Raw genomic sequence first — 27797 nt, forward strand, 5'->3', positions numbered from 1 at the left:
CCGTCAAGCTACGGTGTTCTGTTTATGTCATGAGAATGACACCGGACATCCCAGCTCATAAATTCCTTTTTGGTCGTCCACAAGGATAGAGAAGGCGTGGTAGGGCCAAATTGAAATGGAGTGATGGCGTTGATGTGTCCGCCACAAAGAGCGGGATAATGGATTGGCTAATGACGACGCTCGACCGTAAGCGGTTTATAGAATTTCTATAAAGCAATTCTATTTCTAATTTATAGCAAGAAGAGAGTAATAGGTTGTAGCGCCGGTATGTAAGAAAGTAGACAATATCATACAGTTATTGACAACACAGTAACGTTACATGATAGCAAGAGAACATTAGGGCCATCACATTTGCTAGTGTTTTATTGACGAACGACAATAGTAATCCTAGTAATCCTGGAAGCCAGACCATTCCAGCAGTTTTCTGGCGGGATTCTTCGTATTAAATAACAAAACAGTAAACCTTGTTACTAATATACACTCCATTTCATTTAGTAGGCTGATAGAAGTCTGGGTTTGTCACATTGTATTCTACACTTGATTGTATTCGTCTCTTTAATTACAATACCTTCTGCTGCTACCTCTGCTTTTTTCTCTGAACCAAATGTAATAACTATGGCTATAATAATATATCCTACATATTAGTAGTAATATATTCAACATCTATCCATCACTAATCTATCCTTTAGTATCCACTAACCCAGCTCATCACATATGATCTCTGCAGACTCAAATCAAAAGGTTCGACGCACATCACTTTTAAGTAATTCAGTTCAGTTCAGAAGAGATCAGTTTTATTTAGCAATGGCGTATCGGGAACAGTTTCGTTGAAGAGATTCTAATCTATTCACCCATGTCGCTGTATCAGGGCACCAAATGATCGAACAAAACTGAAGGATGTTCCTAACTAGACTACAGTATGGCGTTTTTACATTTAGTCTTAGGCCATTTAAAATTTTTTTAACTATCGTACTTTTAGTCACATTAACCATTGAGAATTGGAAAAGGAAATATTAGTACAATGATGAGACAATGTTTAATTCGTAAGTAATGGTTACGATTAAGTTTCAAGTAAAAGACATGATACCAAAGTGTGTTGTTAAATACGCCAACCTTATTCTCCTCCATCCCTCTCTAAGTTCCCAACTGATCTATCCATTCCCGAGTTTCATTTATTCTTCCTATGTGCCGCACGCTTTATGATAGTGATGAATCCTGTTTATTAGCTTGAGCCTTTTTTATAATTTTGCTGACCTATTTGATTTCACCTTTTCACTTTCTTCCTTTTGTTCCCTGTGTCTACTCCTACGCCCTAGAAATTTATGCTCGGATGCTTTGTACTCCTGATTTAGCTTTAGTATCTAAGATTAGTTTAGTCCTAAGTTTGCATTTGCATAACTAGCAAGGCAAACAATAATAAGAATAAATAACAAATTAATACTTTGCCGAATAGGAAAGAGAGTAGTATCGATTAAATCGTTATTGGGATTTAAATGTTCGGATGCTTATAAAATTATGTCAAGACACCATGTAATACAACGTGTATATTCTGGGTACATGAACAATCATTCCACCTAGACAAAATTTATTTTAAAAAACAATCAGCGTGTTTGCGCTCACTGATAAACGATATCCATTAGTAACAACTATTTTACGGTTTAATATATACGTTTCTTTTGCGTATAACATTCGACCAAAATTTGGACATCCAACTTGAAAGTCGGATTTAGTAAGTTATATTTCTTTTTGCAGTTTTTGCTTTCATGAAACTTTTCTGTTTTGTTTTTTTTATGCACATCAAACAGTAAAAGCACATATACACATACACACATTATTATATTTTATGCAATGTTTTACATTTTCAACTCTACTCATTTGTGAAAGCACATTGTGTGTCTCCTTTCCAGTGTTATCGGTTCTGCGTCATATTTAAAATATGTTTAAAATCACCCATTTAAAATTAAAATCCTGCCTGATGAACTGACAACCGTACGAGGAATAGAACTTCCTTGTTAACCTTTCATTGTAATGGCATTATCCGCAGCAGCCTGTTGTATATGTTTTTGTTATTGTTGCATTTTCTACAATTACGTCGAAAGTTGTTATTTTTTTCTATTAACATACTGATATAGCTTAAAACAACTTCTTGAATGTAATTCAATTATTCAACATTTCTCCTACCATACAGTGAACATGGAGGAGGTTTCCATTTCATTATATTCGATGTAAAGCAAAAGTGGAATACGTTTACGACAATGTTTGCTTTTTAATAGATCCTCTATACCTCACCGATTACGGCTGGCCGTACATATTCTTTGGGGAAAAATCCAACCTTAAATAAAATTAACTTGGAAAATATAGTAACCATATATTGTAATTAAAAAACAGTTTAATGCAACTGTATATTACCTTTTCCAAAGTTTTGCCGCGCCACCAACCTTTGCTGTCTCCTTCTTTGCCGATTACAATTACCTGGCAACCTTGTCGCATTGGTAACTGGTTCAGCTCATTGGGGGCAAAATCATAAACAGCAATTACTATCTCTTCTTTGAAAGGCCATTGCAGGAGTTGATTTAAGCTGAAATTGACGATAAACAATACAGTTAAACACCATCTACAAGGAAATACTGGAAATAGCTATTTACCCAGCAAAGTTTTCTCCCAAGTCATTTCGTTCGTAAAATGAAACCAGCTCGATTATGGTTTTGAAATATCTCCTTGTCGATAGATAATAAAACACGTTTTGGGGTTCTTTCTTCTGATAAATTTTCATGTGTTTAATTATTTTCTTGTCAGTTCTGTAAAATAGTAACAAAACCACATTCGTAAAACGAAATAACGATCGTTTTAATAAAAACAACAATGAACAACTGCAAAAGCAAATGATAAAGATGGGAGTTACTTACTTCAGACTAAGCGCATATATGGTTTCACTTTCATGGGAGGCACCTTGCGGACGGACGCGTAGCAGATAGGTTCCAATCTTTTTGTTTTCTAGCCGCTGTGTAGCTGAATCCCGATTCATGGTACCCACGAACCAATTGAATTCCGAAAGCAAACGATCACATACCGGGGGCGGTGTTTGTTGCAATTGTTTGCATCGACCAGTTGATGAAATGCAACCTCGGTGTACTATTATTTCGCATACCTTGCAACGATAACCTTGGTGTATTTTTCCTTTCAGGAACTTGGAGCAATGGCGGCAGATGACGGGTGTATCAAAGGTGTGTATTAAAAATTTGTGATCCGTATTCTTACATCCCACGGGTTCTAATGTTTCCCTGCGTTTTCGAATATACATAAATGTGGAAAAGTAATATGTTCATTAAATCGTAGCTTACACTTAACATTTGTACATTAGGGCTATATCTCACATTGCTGTTTCGAAAGCTCTTTTCCATTTTTCACGTTCTTCTTCAGTTTTCATATAGAGTGTAAAAGCAGTCGCTTGGGTTTTGCGTGCTAACAGCAGTGAATATTTTAAACGTCCATCGCGACCCAAAGTACGACGAGAGTTTAGTATCTCTATCCTATAATCGAGCAAATTGTGTGCTTCTCGAAAAGAATACTGGGCTTCCTGTAAAGAAAAGCAGCATTAGATGGACATTATCCTTGCGTGCGGCGTATGGCTACAGTAAAATCTTACCCCAATCTTAGTATTAGAATTTTTCACAAGTATCATCACTTTTTCGAACACGAAAGCATATCGATGTTTCATTTTTTGATCTTCATGTGCTTTTATATTAAGATCTCCATCGAGAAGTAATCGACCGTACTGTTCGAGATTGTTGCCATTTGGTAAGTTCAGATCTGAAATACTTTCCTGTATTGTTTGAATTAAACCAAACGAAAAGCAATACATTTTTAAACACGTCCCTTTCCATTCACTTTTATATTAGGGCATGGCATACAAACCTTAACTTTTTGTATTACTATAAGATGTTCCGAGTCTCGCTTCACTTCATTGGAATACTGTGCAACATCTACCATTGCTTCTTTGGCCCTTTCTAATCCACGAAAATCGTCATGTGTCTAAAAAAGGTCATAATTAAGCAATTGAGCAACATCATTCGTAAATATGGCTTATATGCGATAAACTCACTGGCACTGTTTCTTGTACAAGTTTATCTAACAATAAATGATACTTTAAAATCCGTTGCATCGGAACAGACAATATATCTCGAAGCTGCAATCTTCCATCGCTATGTTCTTTTTGGCTTTGCTAAAAGAAATAATTATACAATGTACAAACATTTGATTAAAGAAACGTTTTAAACAATACTAATAAACAAATGAATGCATAAACTGTTTTGCTATGTTTTGTAGTACAAGTGTTTTGTAGTAGCAATTAATTCCAAATGTGTTTGACTTGTGTTTTGAAATAATTCGCTTATTAGGTTGCCAGTAGGTTTTCTTTCTTATCGCTTATTTTCATATTTAAGCTACGATATTAACTCTAAGAAAAACAATGAAGAACGGAATCTACTTACCAAAACGGTCTGCTCGACAGTGTTAGATTTTTTACACACTTCTCGTAATGTTTCGACCGCGCTGGTCATACTGGAACAGTATTCGCCGTAAATTAAAAATGGTTCTCTGAATTCCAGGAACGTTGTGCTGAGCTTGAGCTTGGAACCCGGGCAGACAGCCTCATGCAGTCGATCTAGAAATTTGTTATGAATTTCTACCAGCTCCCTTATGCAAGGGAAAATTGCACGTATCTCTTCTTTGGAGAGTAGTTTCTCGAGGGGCTGCATAAAAACGTATTTTAATGCGTTCAAAGCTTCCAGATAATTTTTCTCCGTATCGAGCAATTCCTTGATTACGAAATCACGTTGCTCCAAGTTGTTAGTCGATGAAGCTAACTGTTGCAAGTTAAATAAAATTAAAAATTATTACACACACTTCCAGTCTAGTTAAATTTCAACGTGTTACATATTACTACACTTATCATTAGAAGATATAACAAAAAAGGTTAAGTTTGTTTCCTTTATCAATTAATGTATCAAAACAATTTTAAAACGAAAAAAAACCGTACCTGATTTCGCGTAGCATTCTGTATCGAGCATAAATCCTGGTAGACTTCTTCTACTTTCATATCATGCTCATCGTGACTGCAATATTCTACTGGATTGGATGTACTACGTGTTGTCGATGCGGAATGCAACGCATGGTACAATAAGCGCACAATAATAGAAAGATAAAATAACAAAACAAGTATGACAATAATTTGCGAACCAAAGTAATAGAAAATAATGTCTAATCAACTATTTTATAAGATGATAAAATCAGATGTCTGGTTGTGTATATCATTAATGCTTTTCAAACATATTTTATTTGAATAGGTTGAATAGATAAAATGCATTTTCGCATCGTTTATAACAAACAAAGCTCAATATAACAAAAACTACGATCGCAATCGGTAACACTATTGTTTGATGTGCAACAACATTGAGATTAAGGTATAACAATACGTTCCGTTCATAACAAGCCAAAAGGATTTTATACGACAAAATGTAAATACACAGACTTTTGTCAATTTCTGTTTGGCGAGAAAATCTTTTGCGGTTGGTCATAATTTTATTTCTATTAAAAATCCCTTGGACTTGCCACAATCACTTGGACTTATGTCAAGATAAACATTTAAAAATGAAAAAAATAAAAATAAAAAAAACGGTACATGGGCACACAGCTGTGTGGTTACAGTGCTACCGGTCATAGTATTGTATCAAAACGTACTACAGTATCATATATTTCTTTGCTAACCTGTGGCAAAGTTGACGAAAATGTTACATAGCAAAGATCTTCGTAAATTTTTTCCTCGTCGTGCGCACAACAATCCGGATAATTCGTTAATTCGTTGTAATGATCGTAGAACGTACTTTCTGTTGCATTACAGTTTCCAAAAGTAGATGTTTTACAGGGGTAAATAAAATGAAAATAGTTATTATTTTACTAAATTAAATTTTATCACATCTCCATATGTTTCAAACCTTGATAGCAGCAAGGAAGCGAACCATTAATTAACACGACCTCTTTATTATCACATCCTAGTTCCGAATCCAACAAATTTTGGCTAATGTTGTATGAAAACAAAGAAACGGACAAAACATTAATGTGCTAACTTTGGATGGAAAACAATCTGCTACGATAAAAATATAGGTTACTAGAGTATGTATGACCTTACGTAGGCCAAATATATATATATAACCACTATATGTAATACGCAGTTCACATATCTTGTTTGTTTCATAAACCGTAGACATTAATATATTTGTGGAAGGTAGTGGTGTCCATTTTTCACACGATAGGACCGGTACCAAATCACATACTCCTTGCCCCGTAACAAATTCCGAATATATGAGAATCCGGCTGCGTGATAAACAATTACATCTAGTTGTGACCAGTTATGATTAGACATAACCATTCGTCATGCCAAGCTTAGCACAAGCTTTGCAATCAATTTGATATAATTTTATTGTTATATTACACATGCATGTGTAATGGAAAGTAAGTTTAACGAGTTTTCTACCTACCTTGCATGCAAATCTTTGTAGATATCATCGTCTAAACTGGTTCTTTCTGTCTGTACCGAGTGCGCAGCGAAACCACTGGAAAGCAAATCAAATATATGTGATAAATTTAGTTAAATGTCTTGAAGTTGCATATAATATATTGTTGGTCTGTATAGTCCTTGCTGATTGCGTTGCTGACACAATAATGTTATCAAAAGTATCACACATAGATTATGCATGTACGCAAACGAATACAGACAGTTCCTGCAATACGCGGATTCGGAGACACGCGGTTTTTGGAAATTTGTCAGCTGAGTTAGTTTATAGCACAACATCTGAGCAAAAAGGTGAAAAATTGGTCGAAAATACCTTTGTCATATAAAACATTTGTTTTTATTTGATCTTAATGTATTCCTTAAAAAGGTTGCCGAATTTTTTGATTAAATTAAGTGTAGAGAAGGAAGTTGACTCTGTGATTTTGAAGTATTGACGGAATTGCTCCACGATTCGACTTACGTGGATTTTACCGGGTTATAGTGGTTCGCTATAACAGCGTATCTCGCTCAGGACTGCCTGTGCATTTTAAATCAGTCACTCAGTACGAAATTTGGTCTAAATTATTACATAGACCATTGCTAATACTAGCATTGGGAATTGGTATAGACTTACGATATGCTGTGTGTAGTTTGCACTTTTCTGCATGTAGACAATTTCGAGAGAGTTAAGAGCACCCGATGAAAGTTGGTTAGGTCATATAACATCGTTGGTTCGAACAAATCAGATTCCTTCAGCCCGAAGTTTGTTTTACATGCTTCCAGGAAAAGTTTTATGTTTTGTATGCAAAGAAACTAAAAAAAATGGTTTGTATATTTATGTATATACACTTGCAATGGAATATATTTACAGAAAATATGCATTTTGAGTTGAGTATGCAAATATATCTTCATTATAAGGCTGGAACAATACATACGTGAGCCATCTGGGGCTTCCTATTAAAATCTTTTCTGTCGAATGACGATGGATCAAACAGATTGGCTAAATTACACAGCAGCACCCCATCGCGGAGAATGGTGGCGAGAACCTTGATATCCGAATCCGGATGATTAGCACGGTGGTCATTGGGAATGATGTTGCAGCGGGTTAGCCAGGCCGCGCAATCACGCCACAACTCATCGGCCATGGTGTTAGATGCGACGGTAACTGTGGCCATCACTGGAGGAAAAGAAGCACCGTAATTTTTTTTCGCCCACGCCCAGATATGTTAGGATATCAAGGCTGAGCACTTTCACAGCGCTGTTGAAATACCCGACGGGGAAGAAGATTGTGTAAGGAAAACTCAACAAAATGTAAACAACGCACTACTTTAGATGTAGATTAGTAAAATCCATAATGTTATGGATGGGAGAGCGATATGGTTCACATTCCCATTTGTTTCTGCTTGTTTTTTGCGATCTTCTTCTTGATGGCTGCGTTTTGTTGTTTTGCTTTGCACACAAGAGCAGCCATCGGCCATGTATGATGATAGATAACATTCGGATCTACGCAGACAAAATATTTTGTGAAAGAAATCACTGTTTTTTTGAACTGTTTTCTTTTGATTTTCCAAAACATTAAAAAATCATGGTGTTTCCTATTTTTCACCTTTGTAATGAAATATGGTGCACAGCGCTGCTGATATATGAATTTGAGAGTGGAAAATAGCTTTAGGCAAGATTGTTTGGCAACCAAGTCAAACTGACATTTCGTTGAAGTTTCAGCATTTCGCTGCATCAGCTGAGGAAAAATAATAACAAATCTTCTTATCACAGATCCCAGTGTTGTCACACTAGTTCCGCAAAAAGTATGTTGAGAAAAATCATTAGTAACATATATTTAAAACAAATTGAAAGTTCCTTCGTAAACGTAAGCAACAACTGAGTTCCACCCATTGCTCAGAGTGCGAAGAGTGGTTCTAACACACCGGAATCGTAGACGTGTTTAACACGTCGTCCAAGTTCCATGAAGTTCGACAGTCCTGAAGCATCTAGGATTCTAGGTGCGGTGTATATAAATACAAAGTAATCAAGCAGCCTAATTCGCATTCAGTTTTGGTGGAGTAGTCCTGCTAAATTAATCGCGACCTGTTTACAGCTGTGTGTTTGTGGTGCGTGTGTATGTATTTTCGTAGCGGGGATAGTGCGAGAGTATAAAGTAAGTCGAAATAAACATAAAAATTGGCCACAGAAGCAGAGGATGGCAGTATTTGAAGAAGGAGGGGACGAATACAATTTTGATGTCTAAATACAATATAATATCAAATTAACCAAGCTACGAAACGACGAGTCCAATATGATCCCAGCTTATTGATGATATTCCGATTGAGAGAATAATTGTTATATAAGAATGCCGCATATCATGTCCAAGCGAATGCAAATCAAGTGGTTTGATGCACGACAAGTATATCGATTATACTGAGGAAACAGTTTCAACTGATCATCGTGAAATGCAGTGTGCGATTAGACTAGTAGAGTTAAACACTAAATTTAAACGGTGTCTCCTACAGGACCGGGGTTAGCAACAGCTTGAGCAACAGCTGATCATAAAAATCAGCATCAATAATGATTCTTATTCCTATTAGGCTGTGTTTATTTATATTTTCAATTCATACGGATCGATGATATTTAGTGCTTGATTGTTAATCGTCTCGTTTCGAATCCATATTTGCCATCCTCTGCAGAGTATTTAGAATAGCACATGAGCTGAATGTTTGTTATAAAAGAAGTTTATCCAGTTTTCAGGTGTCAGGTCTTCCACTATGGCTAGCAACGGCAACAAGACAACTTCTGTTACCCCCAGCGGAACAAAACAGTTTGCGTAAGTAATTTGCATTATCAGTATCAAACGTATGTTACAAAACGGTGAATGATATTTACCAGGCACTATTGTAGTCAAACATCGATAGCAGCATCTTGTTGTAGCTGATAATTCGAGTAAGATTATTGTTGAAGTAAGCAGTCTGACATCAAAATCAGTCAGTAATAAAATAGAAGGAACAGATAAAGTGAGTTCGACGATGAATTGAAATTCCAGGGCCTTCGCGACAACCCACTTGTCTATCGATGCTGTTTGATAACCCAATAAGTATATTGATATATGTTGATAACGATACAGACGATAACGATATAATGAAGCATACATTATGGAGCAATATGTTGGACTGAATTAATTTATGCCGGAAATTATGTACTAATTACGTTCGGTTATCAAAAAGTAGCTAAGCATTAACATACGTAATCGTTGTTATTTATTTTGTAGTATTTCTATTCCATTTTATTTTTCAAGTTGAGAATTAATAATGTGTTCATAGATCGACTTAATTCATATCAATCAAAGGCATAGTGCAGACAGACGATACAAACGAACAGAAGACAAAATGTTTTACTATGATGCCGGTTTATTACGTTAGTCCTCTCAAGCAAAATTATCGTCCAGGAAAGTCAGTTGAAGTTTGAACAGCTGCTAATTTGCAAAGTTGGTTCGAATAAAATCTAACGTATGAATGACCGATATTTTAATGAAAGCCGTTAGAGTTGAATGCATTGAATAAATTATGTAGTAGTGTATGGTAAGTTTTGAACCTTTCCTAGGACGCCTTCGGAATACATTTACCATACGCCGTTTGTACTAAAAACTATGCTGGATTGTACTGATTCAATAACATAACGATAACATCTCGTATACTGGTTAGACAAAATTGGAGTAAAATGTACACAATTTTGATAAGTAAGTGAAATAATCTTTACACTAGTTTATATATCTGCTAATATATTAAAAGTTGTAATTATTTTGCAAAATAATTACTTACATTGCCTTTGTTACATCAACTACGTGACTTCTTGTTATAATCATATTTCATAAGTAATCATATTTATACTACTAAAAAGCTAACAAAAATTTATTTTTCATTTGCTCTTTTACAGATTATTACCAAAAATCGTCAATGGCGGCATTGCTGGCATAATCGGTGTATCGTGCGTTTTTCCTTTGGATCTTGTTAAGACCCGCTTGCAAAATCAACAAGTTGGACCAAATGGAGAGAAAATGTACAATTCTATGTAAGTGATTACGATTTACGTCATTCATTTCAAGGATAAAACAAGTCTTCATTCAACAAGTTGTTCATTGATTTTGCATTATATAAGGCCTACAGTTCACATGTATTAAGAATTTCAGTAATAGAGAGTGTTCTTTGTTTAGCATTCATTCATTTTATATTATTAAATGTTCAGTCCATCTGCCCATATCAATAGGCTTGTATAAAAATTACTACGGTATTATGTTATTACGTTAGGCAAAGGTTTAGTTCAATCAAAAATAGTAAAAAAAAAACTTTTTAAGCTAAACGTGAACTGTTTTATATTTAGAGTACAGTATGGTTTGGTTACACTAATTATATCATTTATTATAAGTGAACGTATATGCAGGTGATTGTTGCTTTGATATGAGTCACGGTTATTTCTTTGGGGATCTTTTACGATGTTTCGGTACTCGCCTCGTCGGTTAACACTTGCGGGTCTATTCCGCTACATTCCAAAATTCTGTCTTATATCTGTTTATTATGTCCCTTATTATGTTTACTGTGTTGTTCTGCTATTTGTTTCGTTTTTGTTTTTTTATTGTTTTAAGTTTGTTTTATTTAGTTTTTGTTTTTTGATCATTTTTTGTGAAAGCATGATGCCATATTGACTTTGTGTGATTAAAATGTAACTTGCTTGTTTACTATAAGTCTAAATGTTTTCCGACCTGTCCTTATCGATGTTGTTTGAGTTTTAGTAAATAAACTTCTACAAAAATAAGAAGTCCATAACATGAGATACATGTTTAATGATCAGTACCTAAATTATGTTATATTTTAGGCTAGACTGTTTTAAGAAAACATATCGCGCAGAAGGATATTTCGGTATGTATCGTGGGTCAGCGGTAAATATTTTGCTCATTACTCCAGAGAAAGCTATAAAATTAGCAGCTAATGACTTTTTCCGACATCATCTAACCACATCAAATGGGTAAGTAATAGTAGCTTCTTCTGTAATTACATGGCTAAGAGTTAAACCAACGGAACTATATTTTGGTACTACATATTCTTTAGAACTCTACCAATAACTCGCCAGATGGCAGCAGGTGGGTTGGCTGGTTTGTGTCAAATTGTAATCACAACTCCCATGGAACTTCTGAAAATTCAAATGCAAGATGCCGGTCGTGTTGCTGCACAGGTAAGTTCAATAAACGTAACATGTTCTCTCATGACAGGTGCAAATCGTGCAGCAATTGTATGAATGGTTATTTTGATTTACTTTTCTCCTCTATATTATTTTAGGCTAAAGCAGTAGGAAAGACTATGCCGAAAGTTTCCGCAACTTCCATTGCAATGGAACTTATCCGTACGAAGGGAATCACAGGATTGTATAAGGGGACTGGAGCAACGATGCTCCGAGATGTTTCGTTTTCTATTGTATATTTTCCGTTGTTTGCCACACTGAATGCACTTGGTCCACGACGTGACGATGGCAGCAACGAAGCCGTATTCTGGTAAATGAATTGTAGTAATTCAGAATAACAGGAGACTAATCATTGCTCTTATCATAGGTGTTCATTTTTGAGTGGTTGTGCTGCTGGTTCCATGGCCGCTCTGGCTGTAAACCCGTTCGACGTAGTCAAAACGCGTCTTCAAGCTCTAAAGAAAGTAGAAGGTGAAATGCAATTCAACGGTGTTGCAGATTGTATTGGGTATGTTGTTAAAGTGGACCAATTTCAACGCGCACTTCAATTAAATGTTTTGTGTGGATCTTTCCGCATATTTACAGCAAAACTTTGAAGCATGAAGGAATAACTGCATTTTTCAAGGGAGGATTGTGTCGTATGATTGTCATTGCACCTCTATTTGGTATAGCACAAATGGTATACTTCTTGGGCGTCGCAGAAGCCATTCTTGGTATTAAATCTGGTAATAAGTAAAGCTGTAATTAACGTCATATAGTGTCACCGTCATGTTTATGCTGTGTATTAATCTGTATCGATTTGATGCAATACTCAAAGTTTTGGTTGATATCCCGTGAACAGAACATTCAATTACAAACGGCATTACAACAAAATTCAACAATAATGCAATATCGATACCTAACTTAACTACTATTCACGCCCTAATCTGTTTCTTAACTCAACATTGAAATGGATGTTTGTTTTTAGCTAAAGGATTTAGTTTTATGTTTAAACAATTCTTGTTTTCAGTATGTACATTACTTTTTGTGTAAATTACTTTACATATTCCATTATTTTTTGTAATTGAAATAGTTGTTCGTTGTTTTGAAACGATTGCTATAATTTTATATGTTTTGCAGTGAGCATGAACTTTGTTCTAATACTTGACAAAGTCAATTAATCGTTATAATGCAGAACCAGAGCTTTGGTTCCAAAAGTAGTTCAAGTTTAACAAACGAATGAAGCAGACTATAGATAGTTGTATTCCGCTACAATACCATGTAGAAGGAATAATTTTGCGAAAATAATGTTATAGAGAAGCTCTGCAATTGTGTAAAAGCTTATAAATGTGTTCAATGCATATAATCGCTAAGCTGTGGTGAACCGAATGGTCCTGCTGAAGGTGTTTGTTCTAAAAGTTGATCGTTCAAATGCATGTTATTTTGTTCTATACTGGACCTTGTGCTCTAGTTATGTAAATTATTAGTTAACAATTATAAACTGCAGTAACTAAAAAAGTTTAAATTCAAAGAGAACGATCTGAAAATACATCGATTGAACTAGGCATTCAATAAAAGAATGAATTGGCACACTAACTAGCTGTTAATAATTGTGGTATACTTGCTATCTATTGTGAGATACATAGCTGATGACCCATCGAATAGTGAACTTTGCAATAATTGTGGATTTTAGCAAAAAAGAGCATTATGTGTGTATGATCAGTAACTAAATTAGTAATGAGCGACATTAGCGATTTTATTTACATTTGATAAACATGCACTTCAAGATATCTTCACGCAAAGCCTAAATCCACATATCGTTAGCGGCAAGCGTAGACATCGAGATAGAAAGAGAGTAAGGGAAATGCTTTAAAAGAAACTGATGACAATAACCATAAGTAGGAAAAATGTGTGCTTAAATGATGTAAATTGATTTAAAAAGGTGAAGAATTAAATATGATACGGTATGTAACCTGAAGCATGGATTAATGCATGAATGTCAATACCATATAACAATTATCATTCAATTACATTACTCCGTCTAACATAGCACCAAAATAGCCAACCAAAGCTTGTTTTACTGGACGTGTATAATGACTTTTCATGTAACAATAAAAATATGACTAAATATGACACTACAAATTATGACAGTATGTACACACCTTCTTTGATTGAAGAACTTTTTTACTGGTAATGGACAATATTTCTCTGTTTTTGTCATCAAACAGCTCATGTGGATCTGTTCATTTGCTTGGAATTTTGCGTATTGATGATTTGTTCCTAGTCTGAATATTAGCCTTGGGTCAAGATTAAAATCGGATTGAACAAGTTTATTTACTATCGTTAGATCTAGGTGATCGACTTACTTATTCGGCATATTTTTATTGCTGTGAATATTTATGTCCGATCTGCCGTTGATTCACGGATTTCAATTAACGTAATAAAAATAATAGCAAACATTGTTAACCAATTTTTGCGTAAACATAAGATTAAAAAACAGTTAAAAACTCAAATTTCGTCCGCTGGGCAGTAATAGATCCAATTAAGTTAGTTGAAAATGTTTTAAATTTTGGGATGTCGATATTTTTTACTTATTCTGTCAAACTGTATCGCGAACTGGGATTTTCCCAGATTAAATGAGATTAAAATCGGATTGAACAAGTTTATTAACTATCGTTAGATCTAGGGGATCGACTTACTTATTCGGCAGATTTTTATTGATGTGAATGTTTATATCCGATCTGCCGTTGATTCACGGATTTCAATTAACGTAATAAAAATAATAGCAAACATTGTTAACCAATTTTTGCGTAAACATAAGATGCGTAACAGTAAAAAACTCAAATTTCGTCTGCGGGGCAGTAATAGATCCAAATAAGTTTGTTGAAAATGTTTTAAATTTTGGGATGTCGATATTTTTTACTTACTCTGTCAATCTGTATCGCGAACTGGGATTTTGCTATAGCACTGAAGCACTAAACAAAAGCATTTTTAGGATGCATCTTATCCCGGGTGTGCTCGGTAGACATTGTTCTCTTCTTTCGGGATCTCAAAGTTTTCTCCCTATTACCGCTATTTTTCGACCGTCGAAACATACCTAGGTGAAACCTAGACAATAGCATTAGAAAATATAACCAGAATGATAACAAAAATACTGGACAAACATCTGCAACAAGAACTGAACAAAAGGAAAAACAAACAAGAACAAACGATAGTGCGTACTACCTATATGATGGGGAAAGGGAGGGAATCATAGAGTGATTTTGATCTCTTTGGTCAAGGCTAACAGAATCCGTGCGTACACGTAATCCTTCTGACCCAGAATGTCGCGCATAGGTGCAGCAGGGGATCTTCATGATGCCCGAACGGCTGCTAGAAACCCTTGCGGCATCGAATTCCCCACATGGTCAGAGGCTGTGGTCGATGCCATGGAATTCAACGCTTCGTGTACAAACCTTGGAGTCGGACATGCTAAGATGCGCATTAAATGCATAATGGTACGACATAAGTCTAGACATCATACGAATAAACACACCTATCGGGAGTCTGTGAAACCAAGGACGCAGGGAAATTCGTAAGGGGAAATCGACCTCTCAAAAAAGCTGCCTTCAGAGGCACCTCGTTTGGCTAATAGATCTGCCTTTTCATTTCCGAGGAAACCGCAATAAGCAGGGAGTCAGATAAGCGATATTCGAAACGCATAGTTAAACAGAGGGCTTAGTATATCCAAGATTTTTCGGATAAAGTAATCAGAGCTCTTTATAGCTTCAACTGATTTAAGTGCTTCGACAGCCCTGAGACTGTTTGTGAATATGAAATACTGATCCGGATGACTCGTACTTATTAGTAATAGAGCGTAAATAATAGCAGCCTTCTCAGCTACAAAGATTGAGCATGGCTGTCTAAGTTTGTGGTGGTGCAATGTATGAAATACACCAAAACCAGCATCCATATCATATCTCGTTTGTACCAACCTTCAAACGAATTCTGTCCAAATTTGACAGCACTCGGGCCACAACCTAATGAGCTAGAGCATTTTGTATAACGCAACTTTTGTGCTTTGAGTAATCATGGAAAAGAAGGAATTTCGCGTGATGATAAAATATTAGTTTTTGAAGGGGAAACATATAGTTAAAGCCAAAAATTGGCTTGATGAAGAGTCTGTGGACACTGCTCTACCAAAATCAACCATCAGATATTAATATGCTAAATTTAAAAGTGGTAAAATGAACCCTAAGGACGGTGAACACAGTGGAAGCCCAAAAGAGGTGGTTACAGTAGATAACATTAAAAAAAATCACAAAATTATTAAGAACACCCATAATGTAAGCTGATCGAGATAGCTGACACCCTAAAGATGTCTAAGGAACGTGTTGGACATATCTTTCACGAGTATTTGGATATGCGATAGCTCTGTGCAAAATGGCTGCCGCGCGAGCTCACATTTGAACAAAAACAACAACAAGTTGATGATTCGGAGCAGAGTTTGGAGCTGTTTGAGCGAAATAAATCAGAGTTTTTGCATCAGTTTGGAATCATGGATGAGTCTTGGCTTCTCCACTTCACTCCAAAGTCCAATAGACAGTCATCCGAGTGGATTGGACACGATGCCACGATGCGAACCTGCTCCAAATCAAAGGAAAACGCAACAATCAGTTGGCAAGGTTATGGCGTCAGGTTTTTGGGATTCGCAAGGAATAATCTTCATCGATTGTCTTGAGAAAGGAAAAACCATTAACAGCGACTATTATATCAAGTTATTGGAGCGTTTTAAGGACGAAATCGCCAAAAAACGACCACATTTGAAGAAAAAAAAGTTTTGTTTCATCAAGACAGCGCACCGTTCCATAAATCAGTGAAAACAATAGCAAAAAATCATGAATTAGGCCACGAAATTCTTCGCCACCCACCGTACTTTGTAGAACTGGCTACCAGTGACTAACTCCATTTCTCAGACCCCAAAAGGATGTCCTCTGAGAAGAAATTTTCCTCGGATAAAGAGGTGATCGCCGAAATAAAGACGTTTTTTGAGGCAAGGGACAAATACTACTACAAAAAGGGTATCGAAAAATTTAAAGACCGCTAAAATCGGTGTATCGCCCTTGAAGGGACGTATGTTGAATACAAAAAAAAACTGGCAAAAAAAAAAGTGTTTTACTGTCATAGGCCAAACAATTATCAGCCCACCTGTTATTGCAACCCTCCATCAATCGCACTAGCTTCCTAGAGAATCTGTACTCTTGCTTAGTGTCCTACAGTTCCGTATGATATATGGTCGCTTTAAAGTCGATAGATAATGTGTGGGTTCCTGATACTCATAGCATTGCTATTAGCATTGTCAACATTTATTCGTTGATGGCTTTTCCTTCAACAAATCTAGTTTTACACTGTGTGAAGGTGTGCAAATCTGCAGTACAGGATTTTGTAGTCGGTATTTGTTGCATTGAAACATTTCATGACAGTACAATCAACGCTGGTGGCAAACTGGATTTTTTTCATCCATGTTTCACGGGTTTTTGAACGGATTTCTAAAAGAAAATTTCGTTGGGCGTTTACGAATATAGCATAAGCGGTTTCTATAATTATCCTCGAAGTTTTTAATAGTTTTGTTAAGGGGTTACAACACGTTTTGAACATCCGCAGTTTTCCATTGGTCAGCACTATTCAATGATGATTTACTTAGTTTTCATGTAGATATTTAGGGATTTTTTCTAAGTTTTTACGAGTTTCTTGTGTTTATCCAGGTTTTATAGCAGGCTCTGTTTTAGAAATAAATACGTTGACACACACATACAACTTTTTGGTCATTTTGTTGGTCGGTTTGTAGTTTTTCAAGTGAATTTTCTCCAAGTTGTAAACAATATTTCTTAGGGTTTTCCCAAAATTATATGCAGCTAGTCTCGCAGTTATATTCAGGGTTTCCAAAGTTTTTAACTCGCTTTACAGAGGGTTTCATTGAACTTTCGAATAATATTGCTTACATTTTTAAAAAGTTGTATACAGAATTTCCTGCCGCTTCTACAGGGTGTTCAAAATTTTTCATGGGCTTTCAAGTAAATGTGTCTACTAGTTCCATATGTATTTTCCGTAGCTTTCCAATATTTTCTTCTTGAAATTTCGAAATTCAGCAGAACTTATCTTGTTTTTGGCACCTGTCTTCCTGACACGACAGGATCGAAATCCCATCCGGACCACTCTCCTGTATCTAGGAATGACTATCCGGCTTACCTAATTATTTATCATGCGCTACAAACCGCTCACGGTCAAGAACCGTCGTCAGCCAACCCGTGACCCCGGTTGTGCAAAAAACTTTTTATTCGAATATCGGTATTTTCGGTTATCGGTATTTTATGCGTGGAGCTGATTTTTTTATTTAATTTATATTATGACGGCAGTGCCGTATTTTCAACGTGGAGCTGATGTTGCTTTAAAAAAATTAATCCTACCCCCAGTGTTCAATACGCTACTAACCCATGTCCAGTTTAGTTCGTTCTGTGCTTTGTCGACGATATAGTTTTCGCAACTTTTGCCTTATTTGGCCATATCAAATCAATCGACAGCCGAGCATCGATCGTTGACCCTTATGCCGAACATAGTTCTGCTCCTAGTGCTACCAAGAGTGCGGTCCGCTAAACTAAATCGCTGTGTTCAGCAACACGTATGGTTAGCAAATTGTGCCAACATCGATCTTTCTGGCGGATGCATCAATGCCATCACTCCATTTTGGCCCTACCATACCACCTCTGTCCACAGAGGACCTCCTCTGACCACATATGTGGCCAAACATCCTTCTGAACATCTTTCTAAGATCGAACGTTGCTAAGAGGGTTTCGTCAGTTGATTTGAGTACAAAAGTTTCCTCAGACTATAGAAAACCCGGTTGGCAGCCAGCATCCTAGTGCGTATTTCAACATCTGACTTTTTAGATAGGATAGGTGAAATTTTGGACGACTTTGAAAGTGCGCTCACCTATTTCTATGTTATGTACGTGGTGTCACCATGAACTTGGCCTTGAGATATGGTCTCTGCTCAAAACTGAAGAAAAAGATGCTCAGAAGGATTTTTAACCTCGTGTGTGTTTTGTTGATGTATAGTAGAGGAACCGCTACAAGGACGAGTTCTACAAACTGTACGACGAACCCACTTTCGTATAGCAAATTAGACTCGGGCAGGCTCCGATGTCATGTACAAGCAGTCCTCGAGATACGCTATTATAGCGAACCGCTATAACCCGGAAACAATCCGCGTAAGTTGAATCCTGGTGCAACTTCGTTTATACTTCAAAATTGCAGATTCTTCTTCCTTCCTTCTTCTTCCTTGCAGAACTTCTTTCTTTGCACTCATGTTATTCAGCAAATCAGGCGACTTTTTGAAAAATGAAAACAAAATTGAAAAAAAAGTTTTATATGAGAAAGGAAGATATTTTCGACCAATCTTTCACCTTTATGCGTAAATTTTGTGCTATAAACTAACTCAGCTGTCATATTTCCAAATATCGCGTTTTTGCGAATCCGCGTATCGCGGTGACTGCCAGTAATTAACTGGGGCGGGACATGCTATTAGATCGACATCGCACAACTCAGTCCAGTATCTTCCTTTTAGAACGCCCATTGCACAGATGATACGTACATACCATGGAAGGCCTAAGTTGAGATGAATTGATGATGTGGATGCGTCCGCCAGAAAGACCGGAATGTTAGATTGAATCATGCAGCAGGCCAAGACCATAAAGCTGTTGTACCGCTGGATAAGTATGTAAATAAGACCCTTGGTTCTTTAGTATGGTTCAGCTGAACCATGTTGAACATTGGAGTGATCTAACTTTGTATCTTATAAGCTGTTGTAAGTTTCATAAACCTAAATCGATTATTAACCAGACGCAAATATTAATTACACCATTAAACCGCATTAAATCTATGAATACGCTTCCCACGTACGTTCCACCTGGTTCTTTCAAAATTTTCAATCGCTATAAATAAGTAATGTTTTGTTGCGCGTCGCAATATAATATTTTATATCTAAATACTATAAAGGAGTATGTAGTAGTAATATATCTATACAAGTAAAATCAAATCAAAATACCAAATCAAATCAAAATGATTACAAAGCACTCTTGATATAGCAAACAGTTGGAGACCATTTTCAGACAAATTTATTTATTTTATTTCTTTTATTTATTTTATTTATTGAATTAAGGACTTCGTCCAACTTTCAGTCTATATTTATAAAGGGAATTTTGTTTTACACTGCATTTTGTGGGATATATTGTAAAGGTTTTGTATTACTGCAAATATTGCAATAACAGTTGTTATTCAACCAGCGACCAGCTCAACTATTTGATTACACGAAGCACTTATGAAATAGCAAATACAGGCAGTCCCCGAGATACGAGGTTCCACTTATACGCGGATTCAGAAATACGCGGTTTTTGAAAATTTGACTAGCGCATCAGTTTATAGCACAAAATCTAAGCAAAAAGGTGAAAAAGGTCCCATAAAACATTTCTTTCTAACTTATTTTAATGTGTTCTTTCTAAAAATCGCCTGATTCGCTGCATAAATTAAGTGCAGAGAAGGAAATCGACTCTGTGACTTTGAAGTATAAACGAAATCGCACCAGGATTCGACTTACGCGGAAATTTGAGTTACGCGGATTATTCCCGAGGTATAGCGTTTCGCTATAATAGCGTATCTCGGGGATTGCCTGTAGTTTGAGACCATTTTGAGACGAATTTAGATAACATTCAATCCGGAATAAATAGTTTACTACAGCATTTTTTTCCTTTTAATAAATCTAAATATTAACAATATAAATGATGGTTCTACAAAAATTAACAAGATACCAGACGAGGTACTAGACAAGGGAACGCGACAGAACCAGAGCATGCACCATGTGTTTTGTTGTATAATTCATTAACTAATTTTTCTAGACACGTTAAATTGCTCTTCATACGTTTCCCATAGCTTGGAAAAGAAAATCATTTCTGTTGTTCCCTTTTAACCTCGTGACTAGTTAGTATTACCGGTCAACGAACTAAAGTTAACAGAATAAAAAAAAAACAACATCGTGCACACCAAAAGGGAATGTTAAGCCTAAAGATATAGCTCCATTGTGAGAATTGTTATTTGCAATTCTCAACATTCTTTTCTCGGTAATTACAGTTAAGGTACAGTTAGAAGTGTTCTTGCATATTTTTCTGCTTCTGCATTTGCACGCATCATCCAGCACATAGTCATAAACAATCAATTAGCTCGTTTGGTTTGGAATGTTTTTTTTATTCTATAAGTAATATATTTCATTCTACAAGTAAACGGACCGAGCCATGCCAGCACGACGTGCGTAACTGTAAGCGGGCCAAGAAGAAGAAGTAATATTTGTCTGATTTTACAAAAAATATATTCTTTATGTAGCATAAATCATTAGTTTCTCTTGATTAGAGCTTTATAACAAATAAAGTACATTTATGTTTATATTGCTGTTGATCGGAAGATATTATTAGTTCTCTGTAATTTGTAAACGTTTATGGACATGCAATTATTTATGTTTAATTTATGAAAAGAAACATAATTTTTCATAAAACTTCATTCAACATTAACCTTTGCATACTAAAATATGCGCTTGCATACGTACAAGCCAACGAAAACATATTTGTAGGAAGAAAAGGAAATATTTGTTAAGCTCATAGGCCACTTTTGATTCACCGATAATTACTTGCAAATTAGATTCAATTAGTGATAGGTCAGATCGGTTTTAAACTGTACAATTTTTAGAGTGTCTAGAGCCTTCATTCGCCACACGACCGTGCAGCTGTTATTATGTTCGCTTACCCGTAACGTATGTGCTACTCTCGGGTAACATCCAGCGGTTCAGAAAAAATGGAACGAGAAATATCAATTATGGTACAAGCGAGGAAAGCTACTGGGAGATCGTTTCTTATTCTTTCGAAGATCTTCGTCCCCATTTGGAGCTATGGTGATTTTGCACGGGTTCTTATGGAACTATGCTCAAGTACTCAAAACTCAAATTGAAACAAACCAAAAATACAGTTGTTTCGTGAGAGCTTCACTTCAGTTCTGAGCAATGATCCCTCGCGTCAAACAGCACCCGTGAGCTATGATTGTCCGTCTTGGCTAAATAGAATGTTTTCAGCATAACAACATACAGAAACATACAGATGCAACATAATTTCTAATAAACCCTTAAGCTGTAATTTTGCACTTTGCAATATGTGTATATGAGCGTTACAGGAAATAGCCCAGGAAAAGAGGTAGTACTGGTTGGGATTACCTGGATGCATAGTTGAATAATTTAGCCGGCTTCGGAATGGTCGGTGGACGGGTGGATTAACAGTAGGGAATTGAGATCAATCAGTTTACTTTTACGTACGTTCTTCTTTTCTTGCTCGCTTTGATGCATCTTCATCGTTATCTATCTATCTGGTTTCAAACATGCTGGTATATGTGTGCCATTATCCATGTGTACGTAAATGTGTGTGCATTTTCCAAGCTTCTTCGTACACGCATTTTTTTTCTCCTGCGCGCTCTCGCTTTCTCTCTCCAGTTTTATGCGCATTCTTCGATCCGTGTGGATCGCAGTATTAACGTTGCTGTTGATGCTGTTGTTGCCGTTGATGAGAGGTCGAGCGCCTTGGTAACTGTAAACACGCCAAGAAAGAAGAAAGAAGAAAGCAAACCAAAGAAGTGGGTCATGTTATAAAAAGGCAAGTTCAAGGCAATGCGTCTCTTAGACGTGCTGTGAAGTTCGCGTTGAAAAGAACCAACATTGGTGGTGCATAAAACGACAGTGCATCGTGCTATTATTGCGATCTAAGGAAGCGATCGTATTGCCGAAAACAAAAAGAAAATAAAAGGTTTGTTCTTACTTCGACCCAGAATTGCTAAAGTGTGCGTTGTCATTAGTAATTAGTACGTAATGTGTATCCAAACGTCTGCTATACGGTTTTCCATGACTAGGAGAAAGTTTTTCGAAAGCATCTTGTGTTGAATAGTGCGCATTGAACGTAGGGTCGTAAAGACGACTTCGGATTCGGACATGCAGTGAAATTGATAGGAAATATTTTTAGTTTAATGTGGATTTGTGTTGTTTTGTTGAAATTAACCTCACCTCTCTATACCCCATGGGTTTGTTTGTTGCTCAGTATTCCATGTTACTACCAAGGTCCTTTACCGGATTTGCATCAAACATGTGTGATCAACCGTGCTGTGTGTGACGAACCGAACAGTTTTTTTTCTTAGGTCCACGTGGTAATTGTGAAATGCTTTGATAGCGACTTTACATTCTAGACACTGGAATAAGTTTCACACATCAAATTCGGTAAAAACGTGTATGAATCCTAAACCGATAGCCGTCTACAGTTATGGGAACACGGGAAAGCCGTTTACAGTTATCTCTTATTTAGGTTATAGAACGGGGTTTCCAAGCATGGCATTCATTCAAGTTGCTGCTCGCAGCTTTATCCGAAACGAAAAATGCAAAATTGCTACTGGAACGGTGTTAATGTAATCTTTCATTTATTTAGTGTAAATCAGTTGGTTAAGTAAAACAAAAAAAAACATTCAAGCGCATGCGAAGAAAACTGTATAAACAGTGAGTGGAATTTGTTAACCGAATGGGATCCTGACCCTTTTTTCTTTTGCGGAAATTACGGTGGTCATAGATTGAAACTTTCTCTTTTGCTGGCAGTGATATTTTGTCTGTTTCTTTTGATTCGTTCGTATATTCGTCATGCATCAAAGATCCACGTTATTGTGGAACAGCGTCAGCCTCCAAAAATCACACATGGCTTTTAAGGTGTATAACTTATGCTGTCCAAGAATTCAGTTTACCAGTGGGATCCTGTTGAGCCTGTTGATGTTGATGCTTGATTTTAAAAACATTTATTTTATAGTTAAATGAGCATTGTGAAAAATTGTAGCTTTATATCCAATAGGTTAGTGTTAATGGTAATTGGTAATGTTTCCAGTAATTTTTCCTTTGCCATTAACATAATTATTACTTGGTTAAAAAATATTAAACATCAGTTCTATCTTATCGGTGTAATAGATAAAAAATAATGCAATAATAACTCTTTTAAATCTTCACTCGATCACTGTTCTGCGCTAGGGGTTACAAAAATTCGACCCAAAAATAAAAGAGTTCAACAGGGTGCTAACAAGCCCCAGGAATTTTCTGGGGCACCGGGTTTCATGATAATTTCTAGGTCGTGTCCATTCTAAACCTTTGACACTATGCAACAAGTAATGAGGTTCAACTGCCCGAATGGGATGTTCGAAATTATTTTAGTGATTTAACATTTTAGATAATATACTTAAATTCATCGATCAGCTACATTGGGTATAGTAGAATGATTGTACGAAAACAATCGGGATTAACACATACCTTGCTGATCGTTCGATTGTGGTGCTTCCGAAAAGAGAAAGTTTTACTTATGGATATTATATCATGCTCGTCGTTTTGTTCGTTGTTGTTGTTTCTGATTTTTTAGTGTCACGGAAGTGAATGTGCTTTTTAGGGACTCGTTTATGTGCCGTGACGTAGTTTTATATTTTATGGGTTTTATTTGCTTTGCCATTTTTTTTTACAAAACGAAAACATTAAGTACAAGTACTGTCCGTAAGCTAAACTAACTTCACGCTGACTTACATCTATGATAAATTCACATCAATTCAAAAAAAAATTAAGTAACACGACTAAGAAGCCCCTCGAGAAATTGCAAAAATGAATGGAATGTAACGAAATGAAATATGGAATATATACTAGTAACAACAATGACGAATCACTTTTTTCTTTCTTTGGTTTTCAGAAAGATGAATCACAAAATGGGACTCAACATGCTTCTTTTGGGGCTCGTGTTAAGTAATTTGGTGATCTGTACCTGGGCATATCCGCAACAGTACCAACAGCACACGGTGGAACAGAGAAAGTTTGCGGAAAAACCGAACGCCATTAAGAAAGTTGCTCTCGACGATATCGATGAGATACAGACCAACCAGATACAAGAAGGTGGCTTTTCGTGGTCCAACATGCTTGGACTGCTGATGCAAATGATTTTCAACGGGGGAGGTGGTGGCGGCGGAAATGTTCCGACCAAATCTGACGACATTGACAACGGTGTGTCATCGTTCGGCCAGTCACCATGGGCGAATGTGATTTCAGTTGGTTTGAAGATTATCACTACCCTGCTTGGCGGTGGCGGTGCTGGCGATGGTATTGATAAAGTGGACAATGGTGGATCTCCGATGCAGGTAAGCTAATGAATGTTGTTCAGGAAACAATATTACAACAGAGGTGATGGATGATATTGATAGTGTGATTAAGCTCAATTACCATTTACATACATCGTATAAAAAGGCCAATAATCCCTTACCCTTACGCTTTACTAATACATTTTCTGCGCTTCGTATATCCATCACAGTATAGTAATGACAACATATTTTGTTCATACAAATTTATGCTAAATTTCCTAGGATAGCTTCTAAATGATGATTTTATTTGCTTTTGCAAGCAGACACTATTTTGTACAAAGCATCTTGTAAGGTGTGCTATTTCATATGGCAAAAGAATCAACTAATTAACCGTTAAAGTGGAGGACCCAGAAACTGTATCTAGTTTAAGGGCACCGTTAACTTTTTAAGCGCATCTTCCAATTCATTGATCATTGTTATGTCATTGAAGTTGTTCATAAATATGTCTTCATGCCAAAGCATGTTCTTCATCTTGATCTAAAAATATTCTCCCCATATTATAATTATGAAGTTATTCATTACAAGTGAAAATTTTGTTTTTTTTTTAATTTTGTTGTGACTGTTCCTATATCATATCATGTGCTTTGTAAATAAAAAGCACTAACGGTGCTTTTTTTAATGTGATGATCCACTGTATTCATTAACGTAGCGCATAAATTTATTATTCATTCTCGTAATAATTTATCGTTTTTCCATTTTAAATTTGATTTTGTAAAATTTGATATCCGATTCAATCATATGTTTTATACATATACTGTGCTCTAATATTGTTTATCTACATATACTGTGCTCTAATTTGTAATTGAATATTGAATTCATCACATTCACATCTATCACATTAGTCATTGTAGTTGCATTATCATGTTTTTTTTTTGTATCATTCGCTTGCCAATTTTCTTGCGTAGTAAGTTCAGTTTTCGGAAAGTGTAGTTTAATTTAAATTGTTTCCTCTGAACATTTAGAACGTTCTAGCTGCAGTATTCACAGCCATGTTTGGCGCCAAAGATCCGGACCAAGTAAATACGATGGCAAAACAGGCTGGAGAGGTATGTATTTGTACATTACGTAGTGTTTTATACCGCATAGTACATTGTAATGCTCATTTGTACAAACGAATCCTTTTTTCTGTAAAAAAATATTACTGTAATTTAACTTACTTGGAAACATCGGTAATGATCTTGAAAAGCTTCAAATAGTGTAAATCATCGCTCACTAATACTAATTTTTCGATTATAGTTATTGGGAAAGGGGAGGAGGGTTGGGGTTGTAAAAACAGCACTTTTGAGTGGTTGAATATTTTGAGGTGGAATTATGTAAGTTCATTAAAGTCATCAGTATTGTCAGAATCTTCGACAACTAATGATATTGCAACTTGACAGCTTTTGCTTCAATAGTTTCTTCTTTATGCTTGTCATTTGATTATGTAGTGGAATTATGTTAATCAATACAGAATCAAGACATCTAAATCAAAACAAACAAACTGAAGCTATTTGCATTGAACCCCATCTGGCTAATGAATATACACTTTGTTCGAAATGTACATCACAATATAATGCGTTCAAAGTACACACTTTTAAACTCGCTCGAAATCATTTACTCAATAGTGTGGGTCTTTGGGAAATTGTTACTGCAGTGGAATTCAGTAAATTTGATGTGGCTTAAATGTTTTTTTGTTGTTGTTACAGTTCATTAACATCGTCGTAAATCTGTTGGATGCTCTGAAGACGTCATTTTCGCATCGCTCGTTAACCGCACGGAATCTAGGAAAGAAGGACGTGATCAGCGATGCCACAGTGGCCAGCTTGAGCATGATGAAGGGCTACGTACGCAGCACACGCAACGCCGACGATCGTTGCATGCAAAAGTTTCTCTGTGAAGCAAATATTGACTGCATGGGAGCGATTGGCGGCTCAAGCATATTCTGTCAACTAGGCTCGTGAGTTTTGTTCACTATTTACATTTAACATGAGTGAAATACGCGTAGTGTTACTCACACCGTCACCATATTCTGTTTCAGCTATGCTACCAGCTACATTCTAGAGCGACAGACAGGTAAATCGTTCGAAAGCTTTTATGAGGCTGGACGGAATGGACGCTCCGGTTTCGATTGCCGACAGCTGTATCTGGAGTGCAACGAAGTATAAAGTAATGTGACTTGCTCGAGGACTGTTAGTAAAAAAGACAATCACTAGGTGAACGAGGAACATACACACTTGTTTTTGATCTACACTCATAATTAGACAAAACTTCAATTGTCTGAGATCGATGGCAAACACATATTACGTGGATGCATACCGTTGAACTCGATAAGCCAACACGTAGCTTTTAACTTTATATAATATGTAGTGTTAATGTGAAATTTTTGTGTCCGTATTATTTATACTTATTTATATTTTCTGTCTTATTTATTTGGCTACCAAGCAACTGAGTATTCAAGGTTTTTTTTTGTATTTTCAATTTCAATCACTTTCCTTGTCAAACTGTCATGTATGTCAAACTTTGTTGTGCCGAGGCACGGGTAAAGTGCGATTACTAACTTAGCATTCGTTAATTCGTTACTTCATATACAGGAATGCTGATAAGTGATAAAAGTATGATTTAAAAATGGATTAATTCACACGTACATTTATCCATCCGTCACAAGACCCTATCAGAAACAAAGCGACACTTTACTGTACCACTTTAACCTGACGAAATGTACTGTAGAAGGAATGGCAAATGTGTCTTTAACATGCAAACAAACATGATTAGACTGTGCTACAATGGAAACGAATTCCTGC

General features: G+C 36.2%; 3 protein-coding genes across 6 annotated transcripts; 2 read left to right on the forward strand and 1 right to left on the reverse strand.

The window, feature by feature from the left end:
- Window positions 1–1529: 1529 nt before the first annotated feature.
- LOC128300641 (protein vav) lies at window positions 1530–7940 on the reverse strand. Its single transcript, XM_053036769.1, has 13 exons — window positions 7486–7940; window positions 7185–7363; window positions 6537–6611; window positions 5039–5141; window positions 4491–4865; window positions 4103–4222; window positions 3916–4032; window positions 3647–3823; window positions 3375–3577; window positions 2907–3281; window positions 2646–2798; window positions 2410–2578; window positions 1530–2332 (listed from the first exon to the last, which is right to left on the reverse strand). The coding sequence occupies exons 1-13, from the start codon at window positions 7723–7725 to the stop codon at window positions 2279–2281; spliced, it is 2340 nt and encodes a 779-aa protein (XP_052892729.1). The 5' UTR covers window positions 7726–7940; the 3' UTR covers window positions 1530–2278.
- A 669-nt stretch (window positions 7941–8609) lies between these two features.
- Window positions 8610–24617, forward strand: LOC128301010 (mitochondrial glutamate carrier 1-like). 4 transcript variants are annotated; one of them, XM_053037300.1, is made up of 9 exons: window positions 8610–8705; window positions 9286–9368; window positions 10475–10609; window positions 11411–11560; window positions 11644–11767; window positions 11872–12083; window positions 12141–12281; window positions 12359–12498; window positions 24576–24617. In XM_053037300.1, exons 2-9 carry the CDS (start codon window positions 9310–9312, stop codon window positions 24581–24583), a joined length of 969 nt encoding a protein of 322 aa, XP_052893260.1. In that variant the 5' UTR covers window positions 8610–8705; window positions 9286–9309; the 3' UTR covers window positions 24584–24617. The 4 variants fall into 4 exon arrangements, with proteins under 4 accessions (XP_052893260.1, XP_052893257.1, XP_052893259.1 ...); XM_053037297.1 differs by lacking the exon at window positions 24576–24617 and having other exon boundaries at window positions 12359–13880; XM_053037299.1 differs by lacking the exon at window positions 24576–24617 and having other exon boundaries at window positions 8666–8705; window positions 9277–9368; window positions 12359–13880.
- LOC128302756 (uncharacterized) lies at window positions 24592–27161 on the forward strand. Its single transcript, XM_053039615.1, has 4 exons — window positions 24592–25017; window positions 25980–26063; window positions 26703–26953; window positions 27035–27161. Exons 1-4 carry the CDS (start codon window positions 24592–24594, stop codon window positions 27159–27161), a joined length of 888 nt encoding a protein of 295 aa, XP_052895575.1.
- The last annotated feature ends 636 nt before the right edge of the window (window positions 27162–27797 follow it).

This window comes from Anopheles moucheti, chromosome 3 (assembly GCF_943734755.1).
Source record: "Anopheles moucheti chromosome 3, idAnoMoucSN_F20_07, whole genome shotgun sequence".
In the NCBI taxonomy this organism is placed as follows: Eukaryota; Metazoa; Arthropoda; class Insecta; order Diptera; family Culicidae; genus Anopheles; species Anopheles moucheti.

Coding starts and splice junctions, on each gene's coding strand:
- LOC128300641 (XM_053036769.1), bottom strand. CDS start 7,725: ATGGCCACAGTTACCGTCGCATCTAACACCATGGCCGATGAGTTGTGG. Junction 6,612..7,184: donor CAAACTACACACAGCATATC/GTAAGTCTATAC, acceptor TTTGCTTTCCAG/TGGTTTCGCTGCGCACTCGG. Junction 4,866..5,038: donor AGAATGCTACGCGAAATCAG/GTACGGTTTTTT, acceptor AACTTGCAACAG/TTAGCTTCATCGACTAACAA.
- LOC128301010 (XM_053037297.1), top strand. CDS start 9,310: ATGGCTAGCAACGGCAACAAGACAACTTCTGTTACCCCCAGCGGAACA. Junction 10,610..11,410: donor GAGAAAATGTACAATTCTAT/GTAAGTGATTAC, acceptor GTTATATTTTAG/GCTAGACTGTTTTAAGAAAA. Junction 11,768..11,871: donor CCGGTCGTGTTGCTGCACAG/GTAAGTTCAATA, acceptor ATATTATTTTAG/GCTAAAGCAGTAGGAAAGAC.
- LOC128302756 (XM_053039615.1), top strand. CDS start 24,592: ATGGGACTCAACATGCTTCTTTTGGGGCTCGTGTTAAGTAATTTGGTG. Junction 25,018..25,979: donor ATGGTGGATCTCCGATGCAG/GTAAGCTAATGA, acceptor CTGAACATTTAG/AACGTTCTAGCTGCAGTATT. Junction 26,064..26,702: donor TGGCAAAACAGGCTGGAGAG/GTATGTATTTGT, acceptor TTGTTGTTACAG/TTCATTAACATCGTCGTAAA.